The sequence below is a fragment of the Antennarius striatus genome, chromosome 5 (genome assembly GCF_040054535.1).
Source record: "Antennarius striatus isolate MH-2024 chromosome 5, ASM4005453v1, whole genome shotgun sequence".
Classification (NCBI taxonomy): domain Eukaryota; kingdom Metazoa; phylum Chordata; class Actinopteri; order Lophiiformes; family Antennariidae; genus Antennarius; species Antennarius striatus.
Window position 1 is genome coordinate 19,081,026 of NC_090780.1, and position 11,123 is coordinate 19,092,148.

The 11,123-nt window shown below is 38.8% G+C and overlaps 2 protein-coding genes across 2 annotated transcripts; both read right to left on the bottom strand.

Annotated features, from left to right (window-relative positions):
* Positions 1-512: 512 nt before the first annotated feature.
* Positions 513-7,703, bottom strand: zmat1 (zinc finger matrin-type 1). Its single transcript, XM_068315592.1, has 7 exons — positions 7,346-7,703; positions 5,912-6,018; positions 5,728-5,811; positions 5,441-5,576; positions 5,016-5,297; positions 4,652-4,742; positions 513-3,641 (listed from the first exon to the last, which is right to left on the bottom strand). The coding sequence occupies exons 1-7, from the start codon at positions 7,482-7,484 to the stop codon at positions 2,687-2,689; spliced, it is 1,794 nt and encodes a 597-aa protein (XP_068171693.1). The 5' UTR covers positions 7,485-7,703; the 3' UTR covers positions 513-2,686.
* An 895-nt stretch (positions 7,704-8,598) lies between these two features.
* Positions 8,599-9,677, bottom strand: gnrh2 (gonadotropin-releasing hormone 2). Its single transcript, XM_068315346.1, has 4 exons — positions 9,573-9,677; positions 9,040-9,185; positions 8,835-8,918; positions 8,599-8,725 (listed from the first exon to the last, which is right to left on the bottom strand). Exons 2-4 carry the CDS (start codon positions 9,172-9,174, stop codon positions 8,687-8,689), a joined length of 258 nt encoding a protein of 85 aa, XP_068171447.1. The 5' UTR covers positions 9,175-9,185; positions 9,573-9,677; the 3' UTR covers positions 8,599-8,686.
* Positions 9,678-11,123: the final 1,446 nt, after the last annotated feature.

The window sequence follows — 11,123 nt, forward strand, 5'->3', positions numbered from 1 at the left end:
CCTAAACAGGAGATATTAACTGGAAATGAGGGATCAGAGACAATAAATCCTGATCCATAAAGGGGATGTCAACGTATGATCGTATAAGATCAATACATCATACTATGATGGTATGTTGGTAAAAAAGAAGCAGGATTGGAGCAAAGAGACTGAGAAATACAATCATCTTTCATTCAACTGTGAGATCATTCAGTTGACTTTGACTTTTAAGGAAACAGCCTGCGACAGCGAATAATGATTTATCTCCATTAAATCATTAACAAACTTAAGCCCTTTCTGCACAGACAAACTGAAGCAAGTCTGCAATATCATTCAGTCAGACATTATGCTTGAATGGATGACATCAGAGATTCAGCTTCAGAAACGTCCAACTTGTAAGTCGACCACTGCTTTAGTGGAAATCTCTACATAACTAAAGCGAATATAACCAAACCTACATTTGTACTTCGATTGATGACTTTAAGCAACTCAGAGATGATCAAAAGGGTTGATTTATTTTTCATTGAGTAATTAATGAATCACATTCATTCTGGCAATACATTTCACAATTATTACTTTCATTGGTTGGTTGCATTCAGAAAGGAAACATCTATTCATTAACACATAATCCTGCCTCCAGGTGATCTTGACTTAAGAACTCTCTACAATTTATTTCATTGTTGAAGCTGAAGCATCCTGCCGACAGTCACCATTTCATTTTATGGAAGCTATTCCAAAAATACAGTATTCCATAAGAAGGAGGCCTGATCGCTCAAACATCTCACTATCCAATGAACTTTTAATTCTTGTAGAAAACAAGACTTTAATTCATTTGAGTGGTGTCTGTGGATTTTTTTGTCTGTGGATTCCTTTCGTTTGCGGAGCGACACGCTGGGGTCTTACAGCGAGAGGATGTGGGCACCCTCTAGCTGTACGGGGGTCGAGACTCGAGCGAGGCAGGGAACGAGACCACAGGATTCTTTGAAAACAGGAGAACTCAGGGGGCTTCAGAGATGCTCTTCACACATTGCTGAGCTCTGACACCTTTGTTGGTCTCTGCTCCGACGATTCAAGAAGTTTATTCACTTTAGTTTCTAGAGTTTTGTGTTTTGAAACAACTCGTCCACACAAGTGTGTAACATAGTATTTAGTTCTGGGCCAGAACAAGGTTTATTTCTCCAGCAGATGATATAATTCTTTCATTCCCATTGCTGTCAGCAGTGTTATCTCAAGCTTTAATCAAGCTGGCATTTGGGGGTCTTTGTGGGTGTGTGTGTAGTGTGGGTGGGGGGGTCGATCTCCTCGTCCAGCAAGTCTCTCCGAATTCAATATCTTATGTACAACGATCCACCAAACGACCCAATCATCATAAGCTTTACTTCATTCAGATTTACCCTGTAAATGAAACCACATATTTTGTATTATTCTTATCACTACCACCTTTTTGAGTTATTACCCAAAGAAATAAACCTCTACCCATTTGGTAAACTGCTGTATAAAATAAAGACGTCCTTGTAATATTAAATCTCTGGATCCTTTTGATCAACTATTTTATTTAGAGAAACTCTTCTGACTCAAGAGGACTTCAACTTTTTTCTACCCCTTCAATCTTTTTTCAGCAAAACAAATGTTCTTCTTTATCTGAATACATTGATGTCCTCGTTACATCCCGCTTCAAACGGTGATGTAACTGTCAGTGTTCGTTTGTTCATTTGTAACTAAGTGCACAAAATATCTCAACAACCGCTGCAGATAGAAAGATGAAACACAAAGCACATTACTATGAAAATGAGATGACGACCTTGAGAAAACTAGGTCAAGGTCAAAAATTGTACATTTTTTTGCACATATCTCAGGAACCAGATGAGATAGAAAGACACAATAAAAGGCATTATATTCAAGGAGGCAAGGTGATGAAGATTAGATCATAACCTTCACCTTGAAAAACTAGGTCAAGGTCAAATTTTCCCTTTTTTACCTTTTTAATGCCTTTAATTCTGCTACAGTATACCTCTAGCAGTGGTCAACTTACAAATATGAAGTGAAAAGCCAAATCTTCGATAGTACAATATAGAATTCATTGCTGCAACCATTATGAAAGTAGGTCAGGATAAAATTTTGAATTCAGGGGTGTCGCTGGATGTTGCAATCTCTGACTGGCTTGTTTGTTTTGCATCTGCCTGACCCCAAACAAACAAATTTTGTGTTATTTTGCAAATTCAGACACAAGCTAATGCTGGTGTCCTCTCTGCACTTGTATTCACCTTCTGTAAGAGAAAGTCAGACAGAGGAACCGCCACCTGCAGGCCTGTTCATTGCTTCAATGAGGCTCAACGGCGCCGCCCACAGGCCCCTGAAGGGACCACTTATGATTCTGACCATGAGACATCAATTTTAATGTGTACACAATATCTGTTCCCCATTTGATGTTAGAAGCAACAAATAATTACATTTGTGCGCATTAATCCAAAAACATATTTAGCATGAAAGTGAAAAGTAAGATGGATCAATCGCTTCCTTGGTAACACATTTGACTAAACATGACTAGCCACTTAGTGCACAGTATTGGTGACATCAGAGCATTTGATAAAAACTGTGCTGTAAATGCCTATGATTATTTTCATGTAGAGATTTTCCGATTTTAAATAGCTTGTTTGTCGTAATTTTAGGTTTTAAAATGTCAGCAATTGAAAAAACAGAGTTAAGTTTAGAAGCCCATAATGGAGTCGTCCCACAGCTTCTCTTCCTCAGTCCTTGTGTCTGCTTTTTCCTTCATTTTTTTCTTGTCCTTCCTGTATTTGTGCCTGGAGAGTTCATCCTGTTCACCAGCACCCATCACGTCACTCGTTTCAGTCTGAATATGCACTTCAGTCTTTTCTCGATGTTCCTTGATATCTTCTGGCATTAAAGTGTCCGTCATCCCTTCTCCTCTTAATACTTCAAAGTCCTCCGCCCTGGTTTTCTTTAAGCGTTTTCCCTGTTTGTCATGTTTCATTTTTTTCCTCCTCTTTTGTTCCTCTGAGTTTGCAAAGTCCCCTTTACTCCCATCTTCTGACTTATCCCTTTCCCTCCTCTGTCGATTATCCCTCTTTCCCTCTTGGTCTGAGTCCTCGTTTTTTCCTCTCTTGTCTCTCTCTTTTCTGGATCTTCTCATTCTCCTCTTTTTTCTGTGCCTGTATTCAGTGTCATCACTCTCATTTGTGCTACTACTATACGAGGAGGAGTATGAAGAAGACTCAGATGACGAGGTAGATTTAGAGGGGGGGCTAAACTGCTTTGTGTGCTTTCTTTTCATTGGCAAACTAGATATGAGTGGAGTGCTTGAGCATGGAAAGCCTGGAGGACTGAAGTTGTAGATCATACCCTGGGATGACCAGGGAGGGCCCTGATATGGAGGACACCACCCTTCAAACGGGTTGTGACAACCAAGGCCAGATTGATGAAGTGGGTAGTTGGAGACGGGTTTATGCAGTTCAGTGAAGTCCTCCTTGGTCAATAGTTCTTCGTCCTCACTGTCCTTTTGGGCGTCACCAGGAAGGAGGGCTGCAGGTCTTGGGGTGATCCCACGAGCCTTTTGAATCTGAATGTAATCCGACAGTTCATCTGCAAATGAATCGTAGGCCTTATGTTGGGACTTGCATAAATCTGTGACTTTCTTCTCCCTGGTGAAGAAAAGGGAAACAGGAATTATGTTACTTTTGCATTTAGTGTGTGAAACTGAAATCCAAGAGCTGATGTTAGGTGATAAAACCCATCTGACTCAGTTCATCAGGTATTCAATGGAGTTTTAATTTCACCAAACATCCAGAAGTTGAAGACCAGCAAACGTTTGACGAGAAACCTTGGGACTAAAAAAAAATAAAAAATCAACCCTCATTCGTAAATTTTTTTTTTCTTCTTCAAGTGTTTTAAAATCATACTCAACTTCTGGCTAAGTAGTCGACTGATTAAAACGCCTGCTTTTAGGGAGTTATGCAACTTAGAAAACCTCAATGTAACGCTTTTGACCTTTAACTTTGGTGGATGTATTTATCCACACCAGCAGTCCTGTCCGCTTTGCTCAAAGAGTGGCAGCAGTTTGAAAAAACAACCCACTTTTAGGTACTCTCACTGTGAAAATTACGCGATTGCCCTGATTATCCTACACTAAGGATTGCAAGCTTAGAATTGTTTCCTTTGCCATATATCTTAACATAATATTTTACAAATATTAAATGAAATCAAGCTTAATTTAGATTTTCTCAGTCATCTTGAAAACAGGGCATGCCGGTGGTGCATTGGGTAGCACTGCACCTCACAGCAAGACCTTTCCGAGTTTGATTCCTTTCCTTTCTGTGTGGAGTTTGTATGTTCTCCCCATGTCTGTGAGGTTTCTCTGGCTTCCTCCAACCTCCAAAGACCTGCAGTTTAGGTAAATTGGCCTAGAAGATATTGTCCATAAGTGTGAGTGTGAGCATGTGAAGCCACAATGAGCTGGCGTCTCATTCGTGGTGGACCCCACCTTTTGCCTGTAACTGGGATAGGCACCAGCAGACCCATGACCAACAAGACGAATAAGCGGCTGAAGACAAAATGATTCCAATTGTCTCGTCTATTTGATGCATTTATTTTAAAACCCTCGAGTGTATAAATGATGGTATGATGAGACATAACAAAAAACTCTTGATCTTACCTACTGTGGTGTTTGTTCCCCTTCATGTGGGCCTGGTACATCTCCACAGAGTTAAATTGCACATTACATATTTTACACATCATGGCATCAGCTGCAGACAGAGTGGGAAAGGAAGGAAAGATGGCAAAAGGATTACATAATACCAGAAAAGGACTTGAACAACTCCTTGTGTTTCATTTTAATACTAGAATATAATGAGGTGGGATTTTTTTAATGATGCGGTGTGCAGCTTTTGCTTTATAATCACAATTTGCTTTGAATCTCAGATAGCCTTACGCTTGACACTCATCTGTTTTGTGCAACTACAATTACGCTTGAATATCATAACATAACACATATCAGTACAAGCAGAACTGTATCTGACCTTTTTGGGTATCATCAGCAAGCTTCTTGAGAAACTGCTGTCTGCTCTGTTTCTTGTAGTGTTTTCGCCCGTTGTAGTGCTGCGAAGCCATCTGGGGATTGTTGAAGGAAGCAGCACACAGGGAACAGTACTTGTTAGGGTCCTTGAGATCAACTTCTGCAGGGGTAACTTTGGTAACTGTTTGGTCCAGAAGGTCCACACCACTGTCTGGGGCTGTTTTCCGGACAGAATTTTCAGGATCCCGGCCCCCAAAATTATGCACCACTGTGGACCTGTGTGCAACTGCCAAGAGAAATAATAATAATTTAATTTTTCTATTTGAATTTCTGAAGTCAATTTGGAACATACGGACTCATGCTTTCAACAGATTCACTGTTGATGCGTAAATATTAAAATACAAATAACAGCAATACTTTTCATCTAACCTTGAGGCTGAAAACCCTGTTTACGGAGATTTTTTGTATGGATTTTGCCTCCATAGTGTGACATTGCGACCATGTGGGAACTAAACACCATGTTGCAGAGCTGACAGAAGCGGTCCTTGTCAGTCATCATAGTCTGCTGCAAAAACAAATTCAACATTCAGTGGAGTCTAAAATAATCCCAAATCCATCTCTTTCCCATGTGATCATCCATTGAAGGCAATGTAATTACAGAAAGCGTATCAAAACAGCACTTACTTGTAAGGTATAAAGTTTTCATGAGTACTAACCTGGGATCCAGTGAACTCTTTGTTCCCTTTCTCTGCTCTCTTAGCCTGCAGGTACACTCTGAGCTTCTGAGCATGTTTCTTTCCCTACAGTTTGGGGAATGCAGAAGACATTACAAAGACTCTAACATGTGGTCAACAGAACTGCATCTTAGTTTCTGACTAGCTCCCAGAATAGAAAGCACACCTCATAATGGGACATCCGCTGGGACTCAAAGAGCAGTACAGCCTCACACACATAGCAGTAGTCATCAGTGAGAAGACCCTTCAGAAGCCCCTCTTCACTCTTTTCTCCTGTGACAAAATATACTGAATATTATTTATATTCAACATTGTATATGTGTAGAGAAAGAGACAGAGAGCAACAGACATACACAAAGATAATGTGAGAAAATTGTGCTTTCATGATTTTAAGTGTATGAATTCTCCTTGATCTGTTTATCTCCTTGATCATGACTGTCTCAGATTGTGTCAAGTTCTGTTCATTTTTATTAGAAATACAATCCTGCTAGTTAGCATTCAAACAGCTGGGGCATTGTGTGAAAGCTCTGTGGTAGAATTTGGTTGCGTAGCTCTTTTCCTCAAATAACTGAAAATGCACTTTGTAAAGGAGAATTATTCCATTCTGTGTCCAATTCGAAACACTCATAAATCAATATATATATTCATAGACACAATTGTGTTAATGACTGATGATAGGAACTGAGGTATTACATGAAAATCAATAGTGGCATTGAGGACATGGATGTGTTATAGATAGGGATATTTCATACAAAATGTCCTGAGTTCAAACAGACAAATGAAAACCATCTTTCTCCTATTTTTACATTATGTGTACAACTCAAAGATTTGCCGAGTCAATCAACAGACCTTTAAGTAGATGCTGCACTTTTTTATATATATATATTTACATATATTTCTCTCCACATCTGGTGATACATTTCAGATCTTCTACTTACCAAATAATCACTTTGGCAGTAAACATATGAATAGACTACAATGTTTGCATTTTAGAAAATATGTCATCTTCACAGCTTCTTTTATTCTAGTGGTGAATGGGGTCAGCCAACAGGGGACAGATGACAGTCATGACTTTATTTTTGATAATAAAATCACGTGTATTGCTTCTTTAAATTGAGGTCAACTACTTTGAGGCATCAGGTTAACACTGACGTTTGGAGAAACTTGACCTGGAACTAATAGAAGCTCTGCATTGCATACACGCTATTTGCTCCGGGATAATAATGTATAATCTATCCATGTAATTTGGTTGCCTCCGCTGCTAAAGCCTGCTAACACATGCTGTGTGTCCATTTGTCTAGATTGTTTGGCCAACCACTACCGCATCCATAACAAGGAAACCCAATTGTTGATCAGTACGCCACCGCAATGGCTAACGGATTAAAAAAAAAAAAAGTCATATATATGGGCTAGGCCTTTTTCTACTTATTCACATTAATCGATACACCAAAAATGATCGATTTCTAACGTTACAAGAAGTGCGTGTTTAGCTAAGAAGCTAGGTCACTCGTTTGCTGACTCGGCTAGCCAGTTAGCTAAACAGCTAACATTAACTCGGCAGGTTGGTCGGCTGAATTTGCATGTCTTAAACAAAACTCACCTTCAACCTGGGTACTATCTATTTTAGTGTTTATTACTTTGTCAGTATCTATGACAGAAGCCGCGTAAGGGGAATTCATGGGGTAATTTTGAGCGTCTGACTCCGCAAGCAGCGGAGCACAGGCACCATTGTCGTCCATATTTTTTCCTATTTGTTGTACGCATGCGCAATGATGCAACAATTCTATATGCGGTGAAGCGAAATTACGTCAACAACGACGGTGGACCTAAATAAGTAGTGAAAGTTTTGCTGCTTTCCGTTCTTGCAAAAAATTAAAAATACAAGAAAAAACCTACAAAAAAATCTAAACATCTCACATGAAGTAAAAGCAAAAAAAAAAAAAAAACAGTTTTGAGAAAACAACGACAGCAACAACAACAATAATGCATTCAAGAGATGGACGCAGTCAGAGAAAATATTTTCCTCATTTTATACATATTTTACACATATTTACACACCATCATAAGCTTGTGCCAGTCTATGAAGACAATGATGTCTTTTGAGGACAATTAATTACTCTTGAGGACAATTAATTATCGATTGTGAAAAATGTTCAATTTATTTTGATCATAACAGGAAAATGTCTCATTAACAAAATCTCAATTCAATATCGTCCTGATAAAGACGGAAAACAGTACCACCTAAACAAGCTTACACATGTACGAGCACAGACAGCAATTTCCAATAAGAATAAATTAACATAAAATATAAAAACATATTCGTGAGACATTAAGATCAGAGATTAAGCCGGAGCTATGTGAGTAAAAAAAAACAATTTTAGATAACTGTGAAAATTAATAATAACAGCTCTGAGGTTTATATAATTTTGCAAGTGCAATAATTACAGGCAGAGGGAGCAGCATTCCTTGTTAAATGCAGACATTTTTAAAAATTATTATTTGTAATCACTGAAGGTTAGAGAACAAATACAGATCGCTATTTTCAAACAACAAAAACTACCCAGACACAGTAGTGACCTTTTAAGAAGCTTGAAAAGCCAAATCTTTCTTCCCACTTCCAATGTAGTCTAAACCATACTTAGGCCCAGAAGAGCTAATTGGAATTAAGTCAATAAGAAATGTATTTATATTTTATATTTTTAAGCACTGCTGAAATCTACAAATGAAAGACAATAATATCAAGTGAATACTTTTAGTTACATCTACTGTAATTATAATTTCACTATTTCTTTGCCACATGGTAATATCAGTTAATGCTATCAAACAAATTCAATGACAAGTCTCATAAGTAGCCACAGGATCAGCATAAAACGGTTTGATGTAAAGACATTGAGAAAGAGGCCACTGCGTGGGTAGAAAAGCAATGGAGGGCGTAAAGCTGTCACTTCCTCTTCTGGAGCTCTCTGGCCAAGGCATCCAGCTGTGAGGAGTGACACAGTGAAACACCACAATATGAACTCTGTTATATGTGGCCCATGGTGTCTGTTACATGCAACATTGTGTGATGAACGAACCTAATGGACACTTACTAGAATATTCCTTAGGACGCTCCTCCTCTGTGGTCTCAGGTAGCTGCATTCCCCTGCTTCACACAGCTTGATCTCCTCTGAAATCTGAGAAAGAGGGAGCAGAGTCAGAGAAATGAAAACAGGGGAAAGAAATGTTTTCATTGTCAACTGGAAATACTCAGCAGATAGTAGAAATCACTTAAAAATGAAAATGAAAAGATCCCACCTCTGATGTGCCAAAGGAGTCCAGTTCCCTCTTTCCTCCAGGGTACCAACCATGAGACCAGTGCTGGGAGCTGGACAGCTGAGCCCCGGCACATAGAAGCAGCCCGATCAACACAATCAGTCGGGATACACACATGATAGCTCCACCTAACGGCAAATGTCAACATTAGCTCTTACTGTAGACTTAAAATTGAGAAAAAATTGCAATAAATTATTGTTAAAGGTTGTTTTAAGAAAACTTCACAATTTGAAAATGCATCATTGATGATGACCATGGATGATGCTCTTTAAAGGAGGTTGTCACCAGAAGAAATTCAAACTGAGACTCAAGAATTATTTAGACTGAACTATTTTGCTGCAAATTTAAAATTAAAAAATACAATGTTTAGACTGACAAATTTTATTATAATTTGGCTGCATTAATAATCGTAAAGGTTTATGTGCCATCAATTAGACAAACAAATGTGATACTGATAATGTGATCTATTTCAGACCACAGTAAGGTTGTGTAAATGTGCAATAAGGTATTCTTACCTCAATAGCAATGATCACACTTTTAATGCCCTGGATATCTCAACTTTCCGCTACAAAACTGTCTCTGCTTGTTGGTCACTACAGGTATCCCACAGTACCACTGATTTATCACTTCAGAGATTTCCTTCATCCTCCAGCTCAATTTATAAACCGGTCCCAATGCATATTTGCACTACAATTCCTTAGATGCCCCACCCATTCCTGACCCCTTTGGTCCCTCTGCACCCTGTTGTAAAATTAATTTTCCCCGGGGACAGGAGGTCCAGAGGACATAGCCATTTCCAATTATCACCTGCAAACAACACTGACACCCTTGGTTTGCTCAGCTGCTCATATGCATCATCAGCATCAACTTCTAAATAGGATTGATCTGAATGAATAAAAAATAAAGTTATTCGATTGACAAATTTGCACAAGCTGTCCCATTCATGCATGTTTTTTTCTATTGCACAGACCTGAGAAAAATAAACTAAAAAATGTAAAACATGATGGAGGAACTCACCACATTTTATTGATTGGGTGGAGGTGAGGGTCATTCGGTCAGGATCCCCTCATTTTTGACATGTAATCCATTTGTAGACTTCCTCACTTTCCAATTTCCTTTCGTCTCACACCCGTTTTGACCACAGCCCCCTTTCACCCACCCCACCCCTCTGTGACCCAGATGACTCCTCATTCTGGGTAAACACGGACGACAAGGCGAACAAACAATGAGAGATCCTTCTCAGGCCACTGATTACATCCGTAACAATTAGAAGAAGAAAGGACTTTACCGAGTATTACATGCAGATCCATTTTTACACATGAAGGGACTGACATGAAGATTCACTGCTCTTTACCGAGTATATCCTCCAATGAGGGATGTTTGGTGCAGGATGTAAAACTGATAACTTCTGATTTCTTCTTTGAGACACTCATGTCAGTGTTAAACAAAAACTACCTCCTAAGAACTACATGAGAAAATTCACATTAAACACTACTGGAGGTTGAATTGTTATCACAAGCACAAAAGCAAAAGATTAAAAACACCAATAACACTAAAAACAAAAGGATTAGCTGATTTTATGCTATCCAAAGCTGTTTGCTGAATTTCCTTCATTTTTTACTGATGCATGCACTCTAGACAGTGAAGGGTTGTCACACAATAGCAGGTGAAAACAAGAGTTTCTACCAACATCACCGAATCCTTCTCAATTCTCTGAAACATTTTCTCCCTCATGTCCTCAGTTTTGTCAATCTCTTCACTTTAAATCTAATAGAAAAATTAAAATTAAATCCAGATTGGATTAGCACTACTGATGTGATTCAAATTATATTTCAAGGTTAGGGAGCCGTACAAGATGAGTTCTGGTCCTCAAATGATAGAACCGAAAAGGGCGATGTACGTCTGCAAGGCATTATTCAGGCGTGAATTTCTGCTACTCAACTCTGAACAGGTTTCATTTTAAGGCAAAAAACTCTCAAATTTAATGTCCACACCACCATTTTAAAAGGTAATCCTCCTGGATTCCCTGGATCAATGCACACATTAATATTTAATTGGGGTGGTGA